The 20731-nt window shown below is 39.2% G+C and overlaps 2 protein-coding genes and 1 long non-coding RNA gene across 5 annotated transcripts; all 3 read left to right on the forward strand.

Annotated features, from left to right (window-relative positions):
• The first annotated feature begins 609 nt into the window (after positions 1-609).
• LOC127376575 (uncharacterized) lies at positions 610-2825 on the forward strand. The gene is made up of 4 exons (XR_007887536.1): positions 610-646; positions 1208-1442; positions 2006-2117; positions 2683-2825. It is a non-coding gene; the product is annotated as an uncharacterized LOC127376575 (long non-coding RNA).
• A 744-nt stretch (positions 2826-3569) lies between these two features.
• gstt1a (glutathione S-transferase theta 1a) lies at positions 3570-6624 on the forward strand. Its single transcript, XM_051423576.1, has 5 exons — positions 3570-3779; positions 4484-4571; positions 5104-5260; positions 5644-5820; positions 6324-6624. The coding sequence occupies exons 1-5, from the start codon at positions 3671-3673 to the stop codon at positions 6522-6524; spliced, it is 732 nt and encodes a 243-aa protein (XP_051279536.1). The 5' UTR covers positions 3570-3670; the 3' UTR covers positions 6525-6624.
• A 2271-nt stretch (positions 6625-8895) lies between these two features.
• On the forward strand, positions 8896-19711 carry p2rx7 (purinergic receptor P2X, ligand-gated ion channel, 7). 3 transcript variants are annotated; one of them, XM_051423567.1, is made up of 13 exons: positions 8896-9092; positions 11310-11457; positions 11541-11612; positions 11751-11823; positions 12351-12447; positions 13926-14006; positions 14394-14529; positions 15248-15384; positions 16147-16237; positions 16614-16679; positions 18164-18268; positions 18445-18552; positions 18958-19711. In XM_051423567.1, the coding sequence occupies exons 1-13, from the start codon at positions 8968-8970 to the stop codon at positions 19462-19464; spliced, it is 1746 nt and encodes a 581-aa protein (XP_051279527.1). In that variant the 5' UTR covers positions 8896-8967; the 3' UTR covers positions 19465-19711. The 3 variants fall into 3 exon arrangements, with proteins under 3 accessions (XP_051279527.1, XP_051279528.1, XP_051279530.1); XM_051423568.1 differs by lacking the exon at positions 8896-9092 and having other exon boundaries at positions 11380-11457; positions 11734-11823; XM_051423570.1 differs by lacking the exon at positions 8896-9092 and having other exon boundaries at positions 11380-11457; positions 11737-11823.
• The last annotated feature ends 1020 nt before the right edge of the window (positions 19712-20731 follow it).

A 20731-nucleotide genomic window follows, 5' to 3' on the forward strand; every position in this document is an offset into this window, starting at 1 on the left:
ACCACAAAAACATCAGTAAGGGACATCAATCAGGGTGCTATTTTGTATTTACACTGCTGCTTTACCCACTCTGATAGGAAGATGTCCTTGTAAATAGTGTCAACAACCAAGAAACATTTTTGAAGTCCACAGACTAGCTGCTGAGTGAGTGCTGCTTCTTCTGGGTAATTGGTGCACTTTAATGTCTTTAACGCGTGCAACGTAAATCACTATACATAAATACATCAGCGATGGTCACGAATTACTGAGCAATGTCTTTTTACAGCACTTCAAATATAAGAAGAGATTATATTTTAGAGGAATAAATGTAGGACTTTTATTTTGTAATTTCTCTAAATTGGTACTGTAAAAATGCTTGATATTTATTATGTGTGTTGTCATAGATGTCATGATGTCAAATGATTCAGCCAATGTGAATTATTGAGCAATGTCTAAATGCACAATCAATTTAATCTTTTTTTATTTATTTTAAATGACGTTTGATATATATAGCTTACTCTTCTTCACACCTTTATTTTGAAAACCGGAAGTTTCTACCCTTGTTTCCGTCCATTGACAGTATGGTTTTCCTCACGCTAACGAGGCGGTTTCACTGCATTTACCATAATGGTCAGAATACATGTACACACAGTGAGAAACTGGAGAGGTAAGATTATCACACTGCAGTCCTGTCTTGCATAGTTTATTTAAACAAAGATTAATATATGTAGTTAAATATGTGTGTTAGTTTTTGTCTCTTAGATAAACTTAAATAAAATATAACTCATGTAAAACCCTGCTTTATTTGCATTAGTCACAGTGATGTTAATTAGTTTGTTGTCTCCATATAGAAGGTGACTGACTGACATCAGTACCACTGCCACCATGATAAATGTGTTTGAATAATGTTTCATAAGATAAACATTTGGTTATAATAATAAAAAATTATAATTAGGTGATTGGCATTAAACTACAAGTATTTCTACACTGAGTTTGATAAATACAATAACAGCCTTGTTAACAGATGAATTGACCTAAATCCTTTATCATCACTCTCACTGAAAACATGAAACATTAGGCCTTATCCAGCTATTAATTACTAGAATTATCACTATATTTCTGCTCACTATTGACACACTGTAACTGAGGACAAGCCTTTCAGCATGATAAAAACTCTTACAGTAAACAGTATACACCTCAAGTCTACGTGTTCCTCCTCATCCTGCAGATACCAGCCTTAATGTGACGAGCTGGAGAAACACAACAAGGACCTCGGCTCTCAGTACAACGGCTGCAAAAGGACAAAAAAGAGAAGAAGGTGGACGAGCTGACCGAGCAGCTGGAGAGTCAGCAGCAGGCTGCCATACAGGACGGGGAGGCCCTGAAGCTGAAGCACCAACAGGAGATGACGGGAGCTACAGGAGCGGATCTATGAACTTGTCTCAGTGACCACAGGTTGCAGGGTGAGACAATGTGTCATTGGACAATTGTTTGTTGCACAGTATTTAGTTGTTTCATCTCGCAGCCTCTTAAAATGAATTCAATTTGTGTAATTTGGGATTTCAGTGCATGATGCATGAACTCATCACAAGTTTATGAATCTTTTTTACCGGTTGGCTGTTTGTTATTTCGACATAAAATGTTTCTTAAATGCAATTTATGAAATTTAATGACACACAAAATATGAGGATGGAAACGTGATCTTGGTGTAAAGGGTTCAGTATACTTGAAAGTGCTGCGTAAAGTTTAAATGTAGTCAAATTGTCTTTTTCAGAAAGTTGCTCAGAATATTGGCTGCAGCCCCCCCAGCCTATGATACAATGTTATGTGACAAAAATGCAGTTTAATGTTTGTAAGCAGATAAAGCAGTGACATGAACGTTATTAGCTTAGTTATTAGCCTTATTGTTTGTTACAACTCAGTAACATGAGAAAATTGTGGTTCTGTGGCTCCGCCCACTACGTTGTATCTCAACCAATCAGATAATTTCTAAATATTAAACTCTGGCGTTCTCTGTCCTCTGCAGGAGGACACAGAGTGGAAGACAGAGAGGCTGCTGAATATCCTGGGAAAAAGCTCTGCTTTCAAGGAGACCACTGAAAAGAGGCGAGACAGAAACCCAAAAACCCCAAACCGGGGTTAGTAGTTATATATTAAAAAACAGAATGAGCTTATTTGAAGCTAAATTAAAATCTGTACGTGTTAACTATTCACTGCAGCCATCAGACAGATGTAGTGGGTTGAACATACACTTTGTGTAATGTGGTGGAGCGAGGAAATACAAAAAATATAAAAACCCTTAAAACTGTATTTTAGAATAGAGCTGGAGTTAGATAGTCCACTCCTATTCCCACCATCCTGTCTCTCTTCAACAGAGCAGGGACTTTTAAAAAACAAACTGTTCACTACCTGCTCAGCACCAAATGGCAGACAACGTTAGCAACAAGCTGGTGAAGAAAGTGAAGCTTGAAGATATTTTTCTCAGAAGTTGGTGAAAACCAAAAACTGTTAAATGGAGAGTAATTGTTGGATTTATGTCAAGTTCACCATTTCAACTTTATGAGGTGATGCTGTGTCAATGTTCACAGCATGTTTCTGCTGCCACCAAGTGGCCAAAAGCACAACTAATCCGTTTTTTAATCAGTTTTGTTTTTACATATTATTTTTTACATTTAATTTTGTTCTCTGTATAAATTCCCTCAGGAACCTCTGCAGTCAGAAGACACTGAGCTCTGTTCCTCCGGCTCCTCAGTAGACTGATTCAGAGGCAGGAACCTCTGCAGACGGCTGAACCAAAGCCAGTCAATACTTCAGTTCAATGTCAGTATAACTTTATTTCAATTTTATTACACAAGTCCATATCAGAAAAAAATGATAAAATACAAATAAGATGAATTTCAAAATATAGGTTTTTGTCACTTTAATCCTACTTCTGTTCTGACTGCTGATATTTATGTAGCGGATTGGAAATTAATTTGATTAACTATTAGGATTATTCTGTTGTTTAATTCATTTATTAATAGTTTAGTATATAAAAGGCTTTGCAGAGTTACCTGGTTACAGTAAAACGAGAAAAAGTAGGACATTTTCACATTGGAGACTTTGGAGAGAATAGAGAATAGTCTGCATTTTGCCTTATAAATAATGTAAACGCTTAATTGGATTTTTCAACTTTTGTTGAATTATTTTATTCTGTTTTAAACTACTAGTTTTAACCCTAGTTAACAGTTTTACTAAGAATTACATTGTGAACTTTGGTGCACATCATGTGATGACAGGGTCTTCACGGGAGAAAGAAAGCACAGAATAATGCACTTTAAAAATCGTTACCCATGTGATGACTAGCTTTATGTCAAACTTTACCCTCTTCTCACTAATTAAACTTGCTGCGGTGAACTCATTATAAAGACGACACTTAATCACAAGTTAGAGGCACACGAAGTAGATAAAAATGTGATAATCTTAGCAGTGTTTACAAAATGTTGGGCCAAGCTGAGGCCGAAGGTCAGATTGCTCAACCACGACGGCCCGCTTACTTTGAACTGTCGCCACCATTTAAAAATCATTGAGTCTCACAGCGAGGAGAGGCGGAGTTCTGGGCAGACAGAGGATAACAGGCGCTGCAGGAGAGGACTGAAAACACAGAGGGAACACGCTGTAAACGAAGCATCTGCAGCCTTCAGACTCTGACATGATGGAGCTCTATCTCGACCTGCACTCCCAGCCCTGCCGCTCTGTCTTCCTGTTTGCAAAAGTTGTCGGGATTCCCTTTGAGTTTAAGGATGTCAACCTCGCCGCAGGTAATCCCACACCGCCGGACAGACACGGGGACAGGGTGGAACCTTTCTAAGTTTATATGTAGCTGATGTGTGCATGTTTTTGTTGTAGTCTTCAGGCTTTTAGCTCACATTCTGCCTCAAAATGGTTGTTTATTTTGAGCTTTTCGAAATGTACAGAAAGTTACCAGATGTAAAGTTGAGTACCCGCAGACTTTAAACTGGTTACATAAGCCTCAGCCCCAGACACACATTTTGCAGGAGTTGGGAGTTGAATGCCCCTGCAGGCTTTGAACTTGTTCTGTAAGCATGAACATTAAAAAAAACCTCCTGTGGGCTATCAGTTTACATTTACATTTCACCCAGTGAGGCGAGGAGTAGAGTTGCGTTAACTCTCAGATAACAACAGTGGGTGGGATGTCACTGGTCAGAGGTCAAAGCATCCAGACAAAACATTCCTGCGTCCCTGAGGTGATCGAGTATAACAGAGACGTGCTGGGGAATGAAAATAGGAAAGAGAAGCGTTTCAAGGAAGATAATAAGGAAAAGGGGGGGACAGTTACAAAAAACTCCATACTTTATGTGTTGTTTCCACAACCACATTGTTATTATTCATCTCTTTTTCTCCAAATGACAGAGCAACTCCTTTTCCTTTTAGTTTCTATGTATATGGCAACACAAACATCATTTTAACATGTCTGTGATTCTCATTTGTGTGTTTGTCTCAGGGCAGCAGTACAGCGAGGAGTTTGGAAAAATCAGCATCATGAGGAAGGTTCCTGTCATGAAGGATGGAAGTTTCATTCTGACGGAAAGGTACAACGAGCGATTTGAGTTCAGGCTTGAATTCATTACATTTACAAATAATGAAAATATTTTTTAAGTTAAAGTTGATACTGATATTTATGGAGCTGCTGATAGCTGTTTTCAAGGGTAAGTAAGTTATGATGGAACCTATGATGAGGAGTTTCAAAGTCTGTCTTTCAAAGGCTGCTATCATAATGTTAAGGGTAGTTTCATCCAAAGTACAAAAATATATTTCAATCTGCATGAAATGTAGATTCATGCACTGTAAGTGCGTCACAGTTTGCATGTCACACATTAAAAACACAATTTTTTAACTTGACTGGTGGGGTTGAAATTGTGTTTGGGCCCCATAAAGGCTGAATTTACACTGACTGGCATTTAAAGAGGCTGTTATAAGCCACAGGGACACCCCTTGATTAGTAAAATTATGCAATTTTCAGTGCAGATCAACAACACTGAAGTGAAACTGTTTCACAAACACCACATCAGATTCTTTGTCATGTTTGAACATTTTTTTTTCCTCATGCTGTCTGTGTTGCAGCGTTGCGATCCTGAAGTACATGGTGCAGAAATATTCGTCGTCAGTGGCAGATCACTGGTACCCAGCTGACCTGCAGCAGCGAGCTCGTGTTAATGAATACCTGTCCTGGCAGCACACGAACCTCAGAGCTCATGGGTCAAAGGTCTTCCTGCTCAGGGTACAGAGTCTCAGATCAACCCGGTGTTGTATCCTCATCTGACCTACTTCAGTACACACATATCAGAAACAAGTTCATTTGTTTGTTTTGTTCCTTTTTGTAGCACTGAAAGGTTTTGTTGCTGCTACTCTTATTGTATCATGTTCAGTTTATATATACGTTTATGCTTAAGATATGTTTAAATATATTGACATTATATTTTTATAAAGTTTTAAACGTGTTTGTCCTCTGCGGTTTACAGAATCTTACAGTCTCTTTCAGTTGTGCTAGCAGCTCAGTAAATCATAAATCACTTGCAGCTGTTAGTTGGAACAACAACTACACTGACTGCTGCTGCCAGTACTACTAAAGTCTGATTGATCTATGTGTGTCTCTCTGAACAGGCTCTGTTTCCTGTCATCATGGACTCTGAGGTCCCGAAGGAGAAGATGGACGCTGCTGTCGAGGATTTGAATCAGTCGCTCAACATGCTGGAGGAGAAGTTCCTGCAGAACAAACCATTCATCCTTGGCAACAAGATCTCTCTGGCTGACCTGGTGGCAATAGTTGAGGTCATGCAGGTAAGACTGTTACTATTTCTACTACTATAACAGAACTATTACTGGTAAGTAAATGTGACTGAAAACTTTATTTATATTGCAAAGTGAATGTGTTAACATGAACGCCAACTCTAGTAATTTCATTTAAAATCATCCTCAAAAATACAAAAAAAACAAACGATTGATGTAACTTAATTAATGTTTATTTTTTATGGTGAGATATAGAAAAGAAAAGCTGAGAGGAAAAGCTTTTGCAGCTGGAATCAAAGTGTGTCACCTGTGTCTGATTTATGATAATAATTTAGGGTACAACCCAGAATTGATATCACTGTGGGAGCTGAGAATGCATTATGATGAGATAATTACGACCTATTTTGAAGACTGTGTCTGCATTGTAGTGACCCCATTAGCGATCCCGACCCCAAGATTGAGAAACTCTGGTTTATACCTTTCATGTAATTGCAATGTTATCATTTTTTTTAAAAGCTTGTGTATTGAGGTTGTGTTTGCTGTGTGTTTTGCAGCCGATTGCAACTGGACTGGATGTGTTTGAAGGCCGGCCGAAGCTCATAGCCTGGAGGGACCGACTGAAGAAGGAGCTCGGCGAAAAGTTGTTTGACGAAGCTCACGATGTGATCATGAAGGTGAATAGCCTGGCGGAGAAGATGCAGGGCAACAGCAATCTGGAGATGCTCAAACCGAAGTTCCGGAAGATTTTCAGCTGAAGAAGTTTCTGTGTACAAACAGAGATAATGCGACTGCTGTTGATGTCTAAGAGTCTTTTTTTAGTCAGCCTCCAGGAATTAAAATATTTGGAAAACTGTGCAGCTGTGTCCACATTGTCTAAAGATTCTTTAATGTGTTTATCCGATTTAGATAAAGACTTGTATTAAGTTCCTACCTGTGGAAATTAAATTTGATTTTCTAACAAAAAAATCTGAATTTACAAAATGGAAACTGTGAAGTTTGTTTCTAAAACGTTGCAGCTGGGAATATTCACCTAGAAAGATTAGGACAAATGTCCTTTACAACACATTATTGTCTATTAGAGGTGTTGTCCCCCTGTTGAACTGTTTGAAGGCACACTTATGATCCCAATACCACCAATATGAAAAATCTTATATGACTTAAAATGTATGTCAAAAACATGGTGAGTGAAGGTAAAAATAACAGACATTTCAAAGTTTATTATCACACACTCATCATTCATGGTTAGACTGACACTGTCAGATGAATTAGCAAATGCCAAGTTGGTGCTCCATCATACGGTACCACTGTACCACTAAAAACTGCCATACTAGTAATGTAGCATGTAAACTCAATCTGCAAAGTAATTCTTACTACAGCTGTCAAAGACATGTAGAAGATTAAAAGTGCAACGTGTCCCTCTGAGATGCAGAAGTATTTATATAGTAGAAGTGGAATAAAATGGAAATACTCCAAGTACAAGTTCACCAAAACTACTGAAGTAAAACAAATGTTCTCAGCTACATTCCAGCTTTGCACACATGATTGTTGCAGAGGCTGAATCATTGTCTCCTCATGGGACAGTTTGTCCAATGTGTTTTCCCTCACAGCGGTCCACTTGTCCTGCTGGGAACAAGAAGGTCTTTATATCCAAGAAAATCAGAAAAGTCAAAATGGAACATCAGAATTTTTGGTTTGTTTCCGAATGTTTCTCAAGTGTTTCTATCGTGGAATGTATTCATTTCTCAGTATGTTTATCTGTGCACACGGTGAGGGAATGCTTTCAGGATGAGTCTGTGAACTTATTTGAAATCAGCGTGATGCAGATCCTTGTAAGTGTAGTAGAGACAACACTGACATCTAGTGCATGTCTTACAAGCTGTAAGTGGTTCAGTGATTTACTGAATTTGTTGTCCTCACTTGCTACAAAAACCTGTTATGTTACACTCCTAAAAGGGAACTTTAGCACTGTAACTAATTAATCCAACAATTATTTATTTTGGATTAACCAATTGATTGAATGTAAGATGTCATAAAGTAGTGAAAACTGACCATCACAATTTCCCAGGGCCAAAGATATTCTAGTACTATGATAGAAAACACAGAAATGCTTACAAAGGCACTGTTGTTTCACTGTTCCATCTTCTGCTGTGACTGATGTTCTGTCAGAAGTGCTCCTAAGAAAGCAAAAACCCTTCAAATTGCACATAACAGGAGCAAGATTAGTTCTTAATTGTTAATGTGTGTGAGCTGTATACATTATTACATTGGCTGACTGGAGGCTAAATTAAAATCTGTGAATAATGCAGAATGTCATTTGGAACAATACACCACACTTATTTGGTGAAAAAACAGTATATTGGTTTTTGTCAAAGGTATAGTACACATCAAGTGAATTTTATAACGAGAACTGTTCTTTATAGAGCTTCCTCTGTCCCACCAACATCTAAAGTAGTTTATGCTTCAGAAAGTCATTAAAAAGGTGAATCTCACAGAGATGTTACTTTTAATTATTGCTGTTCTAGAATCTTTGATTGTTATTATTATCCTTATTATATTGTTGTGTGTTTTGAAGGTTCAAGGTTGCTTTATTTGTACCCGTAGGTAGATTTGGTTTGCAGTAGAAGGGGAGGCATATAAAAACAACAAAGAACTCAGTTAATAGACAAACATAATACAAACATGATAAATGGTAAAAAAAAAAGTGCTCCAGGCTCTACAAATCAGGACGCACAAAGAGAACAATAAAAATCACTCAAATAAATACCCACTTGGGGGAATTTAATTTTTAATTCTCATGGTAACGACTGTCTATTTCATATATAGTCATTCACTTATTTTCCCATCTTTATATTTGACTCTTTTTTTTGTCTTTTCTTGTTTTATTGGTACTGTGTGATTTTAACTTGTTTATCTTTATTGTTATTTTTGTCTGTGTGAAGACTAGCGAGCACTTTGTGGAATCCACCTACAGAAGAAATAAAGATCGAATCGAATAAATGATTAAAACAGATGATTTCCCCCTATAGCAAACCGTGTGTGTGTGTGGGGGGGGGGCGTGCAGCTGCTGGGATGATGTTGGAAATGAGAGCAGCTGCAGGAGTCTGGACATGTGACCGTCCACACAGGAAGAAGAGTCAAGAAGTGAGTCAGAGATTCCTCGTCCACTGAAACTAACCAGAGCCAACCAGCAGCAGCAGCATGCCGGGCTGCGGAGTCCTCCTCGGGCTGTGTCAGTATGAAACCAACAAGCTGGTCCGGATCCAGAGCGTCCGGCTCGGCTCGTTGAAGTGGAGTCTGAACGCATTCATTTTGCTGTTTATCTGGTGAGTGGACATGTGAAATATTTCAGCCCCCGCATCTGTGTGTGTGTGTGTGTGTGTGTGTGTGTGTGTGTGTGTGTGTGTGTTCGGGCAGCGGCTGCGCTCTCTGTGGGTACTTCCTAATTATTCACCGCTGTCAGTCCCAGGCTCAGTTAAACTACTGGCTGCCGTGATGTCCCAGAGCAAAACAGAAACATAAATATTTAACTGATCATCAATAAGGCTGTAAGTGTTTGAATAGAGCTAAACGCTCCCTATGTGTATGAAACAGAATATATATATTTATTTATTTTTTATAGATGTATAGACCATTGATCGATTAATTGATTGAGAGAGTTGTGTGCAGATTAATTTATAACAACAATAGTTAAAAGCAGCCATAAACCTGACTTTTTGTGCCTTATAAGGTGGCACTCTCACTATATCTGAATATTGTCATGTAGACGTGTTCAGGGCACGACTCATATCAAACGTGTGAAGTTTCATTGAGATTGGACCACGTACACTGAAGTTGTGAGGATGTGTTCAGGGCGGGACTGTTACAGAATATGTTAAGTTTAGTGGACATTGGACATTGTAAACTGAAGTTATGAGTACTATCTGTTTTATGGCCAATCGGCGGAATTTTACACGTCGTCACAGGGTACGACATACAGTAACTGAAAGTACAACTTTTGATCAGCAATATTTTTTAACTGTACTGACCAATTTTGAAGTTGATCCAAGATAATTCCGTAGTAGGAGTTCGTTCAAATACAACGCAAAAAACCGCTGACAATCACCGTGAAATTCAATGTGGCCGAATTTGACGGCATGCCATGGACACGCCGTTGAACGTACAGTCACAAATAGCTCAACTTTTAATCAGCAATGTTTTTTGACTGTACTGACCAATTTTGAAACAGATCTGATAAATTCCCTAGGAGGAGTTCGTTCAAATACAAGGCGAAAAGTTCGCTGTGAGTGAAAATTAAAATGAAAACGGCCGACTTCCTGTGGGGTTTGGGGTATGGGTCCAAGAGGCTTTTCTGTACATCTCGGCACATTACATGTGCCTACCGAGTTTCATACATATCGGTGAAACGTGGTGCCGCGGCTGCTTTGTTGAAATACTGTAGGGGGCGCTACAAATGCGATTTTTGGTATGTGAGCTACAGGCACCAGTCTACACATGCCCTGTGAATTTCATATTCATAACTATTACGGTCTCCGCACATTGATTTACCCGGCCACCAAAGCGCCACCTAGTTGCGGATTGTTGACACATTTTTTAGTGAGCCTCAGGGGCCATGGGCAAGCATCGTACCAAGTTTCATTTGTAATCACATGTGCAGATGCGGAGATATAAACTTCTTCATTTTAAAGAGCGCCACCTTGTGACGATGGCCTGAAATTGTGCACGATGCCTAAGGAAGACATGGGGAACTGTGGACCAAGCTTGGTGTAAATCGGAGATACCAATGTGGAGAAATGGTCCACTTCCTGTTTTGACCAAAATCTACAGGAAGTGCTAATTTTATAACGGGCTAATTTTTTGAAATATCAATTCTTTACAATTTTTTTTTTTGCCAGGACGGTCCCCAGATTCTACGTGAAAAGTTTTGTGCGAATCAGACAAAGTGCATAGGAGAAACACGAAAAAAGTAGTTTATGGACATTTCGTGCTCTAGTGGAATTTTTTTTAGGCAAAAATGGGCGTGGCCTATATAGGGAGATGCAGCTCCATTCACCGAACGCGTGGATATAAGGTTTTTTAATGTGCGACAAATGATGCAGGAGTTATTCGCCTAAATGCACTTTTCATGATAGTAGCGCCACCTAGTGGCCGACCAAAAAGTGACACATAGAATACAAAATGTTTCGCCACGACTGACGTGCGCCGCGTGTCATGAGTTTTCGAGCATGGGAAAGCCTCCAAATATGCGTTTGTTTGGGATGAAAAACAAGAATTCCTTCAATTACAATAGGTCCTTCGCATCAGACCCTCCCTGCTTAGTAAATGCCCATGTCTCTCAAGCTTCATGCCTTCAGTCAGAAACTCAGGCGTGGTGTTAAAGATTTGTTGTGCAGGTGAAATCTTCAGGGTATTTTCTCAGACTTTGCAGAATACATTACACAGCTCTTACAGGTTATAGTTCCCCTGTACTTCGAGCAAACTCACTTCAATGTGCAAAATCTGTGACATATGCATTGAACAGTTTATATTTTTTTATGTTGTAGCCTAATGATGCTGTGGAACAGGAAGTACCAGGAGTTTGACCTGGTGGTGAGCTCGGTCACCACCAAGGTGAAGGGTGTAGCTCAGATCAACCTGACGGGGGTCGGGGAAGTGGTCTGGGATGAGGTGGACTACAGCGGGCCCTCACAGGTAGGAGCTTCAGGGTCCTCAGTCCCCTGGGTATTGGGTGTTTGACAAAAATGAGAATTTACTAATTTTATTTTTTTTTGTAGGTCAAAAACTCCTTCTTTGTGACGACCAATGTCATTGTGACAAGGAATCAGAAGCAGGGAAAATGCCCAGAGGTGCTCTTTCATCATCATTATTATTACTCATCACATTTTAAGTTATCTGACAGTATATAACATTGCTGCTAATGACATGATGATTAAGATGACAAGTTAGCAGACCTTTCTTATTTTGCAGCAGTGTTTATATTCCAGGTTCCCCTTAAAGGCAGATATTGTCGTACTGATCAGGACTGTGAGAAAGGAGCCTGCGATCAGCAGAGCCATGGTACAGTAACTTCTCCTTCACTACATTTACATGCAGGAAACCAGGTTACACAGGTAATTGGAGAATACGTTTTCATGCACTGTAATTCCTTTTATACATCCAGCAGGACTTCAGACTTCACCCTCGACCTCAGTCTGAAAGCCTTCCTGGTTTATTTTAGCTGTAGTGGTGATCCAATAGTTAGCTGTTGAAACTTTAAAGACTTGTAGAGGCCAGAGGCTCAGTTTTGGATGGATTTTAAATTGAGTTGTTGTTGTTGACTCCTCTGCTGTCATAGCAATACTTTCCTTGTCCAGTGGGTTACAACAGTTGACCTGTTCCACAAGAGGAATTTATCATTAATGTGTTGCAGTTGTAGCTTCAGCCAGCTGTACAGTAGCTCTCAGCTCTCTGCTAAATGAAAGCTTTGGGTGACACTGTTGGCGCCTCATCAGCTGCTGCAGAAATCAAACCTGCTACTTTTCAAACTCTGTTATGACAGAATGTGTAGAGGTTTAGATACAGCAACATTTGTTCTCCTTCTGCAGGGATTCAGACAGGATCATGTGTGAAGTTTGATGTGTTGAGGAAGACCTGTCAGGTTTCTGCGTGGTGTCCAATTGAAATGAAGTCGCACCCTCCGAGGTAAACTCCTCAGGATTTTAACTTTTCTTGATCCTCTGAGATTTTGTGACACCAAGACCAGATCAAAATGTACAACCTTCAAACTGATATTGGGAACGTGTTAACAAACAGTTGCTTATTCACTCATCCGGCAATTAAGGAGCAACATTAATTTTGAGTTTCTGGCAACCTGATAAATCTGATTCCAATATCCACTCTTAATTAGCTTTAATTTTTGTCAACTCTTGGGGAAATATGTGGCTCTTCAGCTGATCAGTGCTCCACTGTGTTCAGCAGCTAGTCTCGAACTGTGTCTGTCTGCTGTTTGGAGCTGAGCAGGTAGTGTACAGTAGGTTTTTAGAGCTTTTTGCCGAAAACAGCTGCCCGCTGTAGCTGAAGATTACGCTTAGAGCAGTGAGAGTGAACCAGAACAGTAAAGTTGTGGGCCAGACAACAATGAGTTGGAACTTGTTACAAAGCTCCATAAAGCCAAGAGAAGCTGCAGATTCAGGTGAGAATTCTCTCTAACGAGACCTTTCACACATTTTTTACGTCATTGATACTTTATTATAAAAATATTGATTGTAGCTGCTTGCTGGTATGCAGAATTGGACTCTTCTGGCTCCAGATTTACCAAATTCTGCTCCACCAGTGATAAGAATAGCAACCACAGTTTTCCCTTTATTTGTAATCCATCTGTTTTGTTTTCCGGTGTGTAAAGAGCTTCAGCAGACCGCTTGCAGTCAAAGCGCTGCCAGGGTGGCTGTAGACCTAAACTGTGTTTTACTTACTAACTGTACCCTGAATGTGAGTATATTTCATAGTATATTTTGAAGTTTAATACGTGCATGTACTAAACATCATAATATACTATTTTTGCAGAACACAAGAAATAAAACTGATTGTGGATGGAAGTGAAACATTGGCAGAAATGCTTAAAAAAAGCAACTGTGTTATTTCCTCTTATAAAACCTATAAGCTTAAATGTCCCCCTGATTCCACCCTCAATCATTTGTATTTTTTTGCTGTAAGTGGCTCATCCATTTATTTTGCATTGCCCATTCACAGCCCTGCTCTTTACTATTCATATAGACTGTTTAAAGTATATGTTATTTTGTTATTTTTCTACTGTTAACACTCACACTAGTATTTAACACTTTTTATGAAGGTCATGTCTATAATGCATTTGAAGCACATTCATAACACATTTTCACTGCATTTATAAGGCTTTATATAACTTAATAAGATTTATAAAGTATTATTATAAATTATGGACATAATGTAATAGAAGTTCACATTCATAATGCTCTTCATTGCCAAAGTGACAACAGTGTTTGACAGAAGAATCCTGGGTCACATTGCACATTATAACTAAGTTTCTGAAATGGAATAATGTCTTTTAAACATCAATATCAGATGGTGATATAGTGCATCTGTGTTTCTGTAATTAAAATGTACTGTATTATAGACAGCAGTGTATAATAGTATGAATTTTCCAGGCCTGCTCTGCTGGCAGCAGCTGAGAACTTCACAGTCCTCATCAAAAACAACATCCGGTTCCCTGCGTTCAACTTCATCCGGTGAGAAAGCTTTATGACTGATGCTACAGAGGTTACACACCTCTGTGTTTGTACAGCAACAAGTTTCACATCTCAATGAAGTAGTATTTTTCTCCTCTCTTTGTGGTTTTAATTACTGCCTCACTTTGTCATATCACATTAGCATTCACTCATAGTGAAAATAAGCTAAATATTTTGCCGTCAGCTATTTCCCTGCATGATTTTATTTTTATCAAATAAGAAGAGCCAATGAAACATTAGAACATTGTAGGAGACTAAAACTCTCAGCTGGAAACCGACTGACATTTCTAAAGGCTTTGCAGCAGACACGAAGATTTACTCACTTCCCTTCAGTGGGAGAGAAATTCTGACTTTCTGTGAATATTGAAGTCTATTTCTGTTTTACAGAAGGAACATCCTCCCAGAGATGAACGACACCTACCTGAGGAGCTGTCAGAGAGGAAGTGACTCGCTGTGTCCCATCTTCAGACTGGGAGACGTTGTTCGAGAGGCCGGAGAAAAGTTCTCTGAAATGGCAGTAGAGGTGGGGTCATGCTGATATGCTTCTGCTGTGAAAGCCAAGTTAATTGGTCTTAATTGGTCTTTATGTGCTACTGTCCACCATCTCAGTCAGTAATGGTAACAGTTTAGTGACCAACTTTACTGCTGAAAAGTCAGGATGCAGGAACAGTGTTACACCCACACAATCTTTTTTGGGTTTTCTCTTAGTGAGCCACTTTTTCCTCAGCAAGAGATCAAGTAAAGTTGAAATGAAACAGCCAAAAAAAGGAAGTGTTGCCACAAACTTTCTTCAGTTTGGGTGATGAAAGTGGAACTTCAGTAAATTTGTGCCAAATAAATCTTTGAGCTTTTTTCAAGAAGAATTTTTGTTTCGATAATTAATTAGCTGATTTATTTTCTTGAAACAAGTGAAAAACTTATGTATTTATAATCCTTCCAATGAAAAATCAACTTCAGGTTGCATTTTTCTTGATTTCAGTGCAGCTACATCCTTTCTTTTCTCAACACACACTTTCACATATTTCTAAATAAAAAGAGAAAAAGCAAAAGAATCACAAACTTTAGTTTCACAATTCAAACAGAGTAAGAAACAGAGAGTAGAATTAATTTCCGGCGGTCTGACCTGTGCTGAGTTGATTTGTGGGATTCATTTCATGCAAAAAAGTGAAGGTTTTCCAGCTAACTGACTCTTCATGGTCAGTGAGGTTTAGTGGTTCATCCAGTTCTCGTGTTGACCACAGGGGGGCGTCATCGGCATCCTGATCAACTGGGACTGCAACCTGGACCGGCTCATGCAACACTGCAAGCCCAAATACTCCTTCAGACGGCTGGATGAGAAAGAGAGCAACAAGACGCTCTACCCCGGCCTCAACTTCAGGTGAGCAAAGGTCAGAGGTCAAGTTTACCATCTATGGATACCATTATAGGAGCTTTGGTTATGTTTAGACTGAGGTTGAAGCTGCCTGTGTGAAAGTCCAGACATTTTGCTATTTGTATGTACATGAATTTACATGAAAACAATAAAGGCTTCAGTGTTTCACCAGTTATATTTCTGCCGGTTGGAAACATTGAGACCATGAAGAGAAAGTGAAAATTCAATAATAAACCAGGACAGTTTGTTTAGTTTGTTCTGTGGTTGTGGTTTGTGACAAAAGTGCTGTACTTTGATGTACTACTTTACTCAAGAATTTCTGTTTTATGCAACTTTATACTTCTATTCTACTATATCACAGGGGGAATATTGTACTTTTTACTGACAGCCTCAGTTACTAGTTACTTTTCAGATTGCTATTGTTCTAGACTTCTTTTCCAGTGAAAACCACATATTTCCAAATGTAGTGATTTTGAATTTGATTGTTTCTGATAAACTGAAGGATTAAATGTTCCCTGATGGGATGAGAAAATTCTCCTACTTCTGTATAAACTGTTTAAAAATCCTTTTGTTGGATTGGCTTAGCGTCACAAAGCTGAAAACAGCAGTTTTTCTGAGCTCATGTACGTTGTTCTCACAGGACATGCTGCAGTAAAAACAGACACATTTGTTGTTGTAAATAAAGCTGCATAATGTTAAAGGCTCTTCTGTAACATGAAGTGTTTCAAGTGTTTTTATCATTGATAACATCGACTGTCTTCTGATCAGGTATGCAAAGTACAACATAGTGAACGGTGTGGAGGAGCGAACGCTGTACAAAGCATTTGGGATCAGGTTTGATGTCATGGTTTTCGGACAGGTGGGTTTGTTTGCTTTTCCCCATTTTATTCTCTTTTACTTTAAGGGCTTTGATCTTTTCATATATTTTTTAGACTAAATATCTTCAAACCTAAAATCTAAACCAGTTTTGAATTTTTATTAGGCCTTTGTTAAATGGCAAAATGTATATTACCTAGTTTAGGCATCTATTATTTGTTGTGATTGAGAGGAAATTATCAAAGATGCCATATCTGATCAATAAAATAACTGCTTACTGATGCAAAACGTCCTTTATCATAAACTCTCTGTGCCCATGCCCTCTTTGCACACTCAGTATTTCTATAAAGCTGGCTCTAACTCTGGAGGAGAATATGGAAAATAAAAACAATCCAGTGACAGTTTGGTCTGTTTTCCAGGCGGGAAGGTTCAGCTTCATTCAGCTCATCATCTATATCGGATCAACGCTGTCGTACTATGCTCTGGTGAGAGACCACACTGTGTTAGCTGCTGTCATACAAGTGTCCATTCATGCTTTTATCCTCCGTTAGTACTGAACACAGTGGCGATCAGTGTTAGAGTCCAGAGTGGGACTTTAAATGGCTGCTGCATCTGGACAACCTGAATGAAATTCACTGCAGACCCACCAGAAAGAGCTGAATAAGCTCAGTCTGTAAAATGAAAGCTATAAGAGTAAAGATTGAGGCTGTGATGCATAATGGTCTCCATGCTGCCATGGTGGACTGTAAATTATTGTATTTAGGGGTATGATATGTAACATTCCTGCATTAAAAACGAAAAACAATTAGACCTACTGTATGTTGAGGTGTGTACTTACATTATCCCAAATGTTTCCAACAATGTTTAAATGCAGAGAAATCTTAGTTTATATTTTTTATTTATATTTACAATCTTAATCTTAATAATTTATTCAAGGTTCATTTGGGTGCATGTCAGTGGCCCTTATATGCCCCTTTCCGCCTCTAGTGAACATAATGTATGCAATAAACAATCAGCAGATTAATCCATAATGCAAATAATGATAATAATGATGGTTCAAATGGAGCTCCACTCAACCAACTACAACAGTGAAACCCTGCTTTTACATTAATGCAAAGGTAATAACAATCTAATGATATCATATGTAACAGTCACAGAGTACAATGAGTACTTTTACTTTTAATACTCTAAGTTCCTTTCCCTGATAATAAAAACTGTACATACTTTAACTCAAGTAAACATTCTCAGTGCAGGACTTTTACATGCAATGGAGTACTTTCACTTAAGTAAAGGATCTGACTGCTCTTCCTCCACTGCCATACAGTGATGAGTCATGAGTGGTTTCATACAGGGATGTTTTTCAGTCTGGAGTTTGACTTTACTTCTCACTACTGTCTGTGTCACTTTTGTACTGCAGATGCATGTATGAAGCAGATCTATTCGACAGACTGAGAAATTCACAGTAACAGTAAATCCTTCGCAACCCTTCACAACCAAAATACTACAAATATGTGAATTATTCCTTTCAGTGTCACCCCTCTCTCTGTTCATAATCACACACCCTTGTTCTCTCTCTCTCTCTCTCTCTCTCTCTCTCTCTCTCTCTCTCTCTCTCTCTCTCTCTCTCTCTCTCTCTCCCCTTTTAATGTGAGAATTTAGGGTTTAAACAACCAACCCCAGTGGAAGGAGGGTAGTCTTAATATTTTATTACTAAATTATTTTCAATATCAACCCCATACAAGCACTAGAGAAAGTGATGAAAGCCTGGCTTGCTGTGAAAAAACCCCAACAGCTTTTCTTTGACAGAAGAATTGGGGTTTCCTTCGAGGCAGCATCTAGTGGCTGTAGCTGCAGCTTAAGATGCTTCAGTCAGCTGTGGTTGGTGCTGCTTGAGCAAAATCCAACAATGCCGAGCAGTGAGCTCACCAAAGTTGACTGCTGCTGAAACTGTGTGTGTGTTTCCCTGCAGACAACCATATTGATCGACTGGCTGATTGGAACCAGCTGTTATTCTGCAGAGGTCGGACAAAAATACTCCGAAAAGAAAGTGGAGTCAGTCCAAGACAAACAGAAGGTGATATATGGTTTGATATGACTGATTATGTAATGTTGGATGCACTGTGGCTGTAAACCCACTGTCAAACAAACAGTTGTATTTCAATACAATCTAATACGTTTTCAAATCTCTGTAATCCGCTAGTTTGTGATCGTTCTGAATATCTTCCCGTGTGGTGTGACTGTGTGTTGCAGTGCATCCTCTGTGTGTCCTACGTTGATGAGAACAACATTCGACTGGTGAAGAAATCACAGAAGAAAAGTTTACAAGACATGAAGCCAACAACTATTCAGCCACGTAAGGTAAACCTGCTGCAGGGAGGATGGATCCAGGCAAAGGACATGTAGAAATGGTCTCTTTTTACTAATGACATACAGTGAAATTAAGACCTAAAATCTGTCTGTTGCTCCACGATATTAGCTTTAAACTAATTTAAACTTTCAGGATCTAAGCAACTCTAGGTTGGAATTCACGAGTAATGAATTTATGGTAAGATATGAAGCATTATTATGGTAGTTTCGTAGATTCAGTATAAATCTTTTCTAGACTTTACATTTAAAGTGGCTATTTTGTTTGCCTGGGTTGATACCACTAGAGGCAATAAATATGTTTAGTAAATTAGATGAATTGACTCTTTAAAAACAGTAAAAAGTTTAAATTACAGTGTAAATCTTCTCATTGATCTGACTGATATATTGCTCTGACAGGAGGACACAGGACACCTGAGAGCCGTTCCCTCTCTGCTACAGCCTGGTGTCGGCTTGGATCACAATGCTCAGCCTCCCCTTGACCGTAAACCTGCCCCGAACCCCAAACCCTGTCGTCCAGCCTGGTGTAAGTGCGACTGCTGCACTCCCTCGTCGCTCCCTCAGGAGGAGCTGTGCTGCCGGCGGAGCGACGGCACCTGCATCACCTCATCTCCTCTCTTTGAGCAACTTGTGTTATGTCGCTCCCTGCTTGAGGCCTACCTTCTGTACCGGGACCCTCTGTCTTCACCTGCTCAGCGAGGCCGGACCACCGCCCTGCGCCACTGCGCCTACAGACAGTACATCAGCTGGAGGTTTGGGGTCCCACCTAACGACACCCACCCTGCCATCCCCAGCTGCTGCGTGTGGAGAATCAGGGAGGAGTACCCGAGCCCGGATGGACAGTACAGTGGCTTCAGTCCCACTATGATGGTGACCATGCAGGACTGCGCTAACGGAGAGCTGTGAGGGGATTGTTTCCACATTACAGAGCAGGGACTCCCTCACGGACTGACCTACTAGCAATGTTAACAACTACCTTACAAAGCAAAAAAAAAATGCAATAACTAAACTGTCAGCAAAATTAAAATGAATCCGTTTTTGTCAGCTTGTGTTCAGTCAGAAGGGGAAAAACCTCAGAGTCAGTAAATCACAGCATTTTCTACGATCATCTGTCAAGTCATTTGGCTGCTCATTAAAAATATCTATGAAGCAATGTTTCTCAGTTTCACTCCCTTTAAGCGGCTTTTTACCTTTTATAGGGAAGAAAAAGAATTTTTAACATTACTAACGCGCTTAGACAAAATGATTTCTCCTGCCAGGAATGTGTGCATATTCATCATCATATATTGAAAGATGAAGAGTTTTGTTCCTGCACAGGATAGAAAGGCAACATATAAAGAAAAAAACATGGCAAAAACTGTTATTTCAGTTTGTTAAAGACTTGATTTTAGCACCTACACCAACAGACAACACCTCTAAAGCTCACTAATTGCAATTACCTGCTGTATCTCGTTTGTTTCATCAGTATACAAACAGAAATGTAAAAACAAGAGGTTGTGGTTTTAGACGTCATCACAGCGAAGGAACCATCATAACCTGTTCTCACAGACTGAATCTGTATCTGAATCTGGCAAGTTTGGCAGATGGATAAACAGTAGGTGTTAATTAGTGAGCTTTGGACAGTTGTTTCTCAACTGTTTCTCCCTGCTTCCAGTCTTTATGCTAAGCTAGGCTAATCACATCATGGTTACAGCTCCGTGCTTAGAGGTATAATTTAGCTTATTTGTTTTTATTACCAAAAGTTAAATGAAAATATTGATTACTTTCACATATGTATGCTGAAAATGAGTCAAGAAATTAATATAATATCTAAAAATGAATTAATTACTTAATTTAATGTTTAATGTATTAATGTAAAGTGTCAAATGTGAGAGGTAACTTCCTGGAGTCTCCGATGATGGTAACTAGTTCAGACAAGGAAACAGTCAAGCACATGGATTTTGTTATCTAAGGACAAAGCCATGCTAGCTGGATCCACCCTGTGTTTATGCTGAGCTACCCTTTACTGTACAGAGTGAGAATGGTACTGATCCTCTGATGTCAGTCTCAGCAAGAAAAGAGACTAAACTATTCCTTTTCTCATTGTTTAGTGGGTCTGCTTTGTGTCACCATCTTACCCATCATGCCTTGTGCACACTGTTTACTTGTTTCTCATTGGTAAAGAATGGTGGTG

Source organism: Dicentrarchus labrax, unplaced genomic scaffold (genome assembly GCF_905237075.1).
Source record: "Dicentrarchus labrax unplaced genomic scaffold, dlabrax2021, whole genome shotgun sequence".
In the NCBI taxonomy this organism is placed as follows: domain Eukaryota; kingdom Metazoa; phylum Chordata; class Actinopteri; family Moronidae; genus Dicentrarchus; species Dicentrarchus labrax.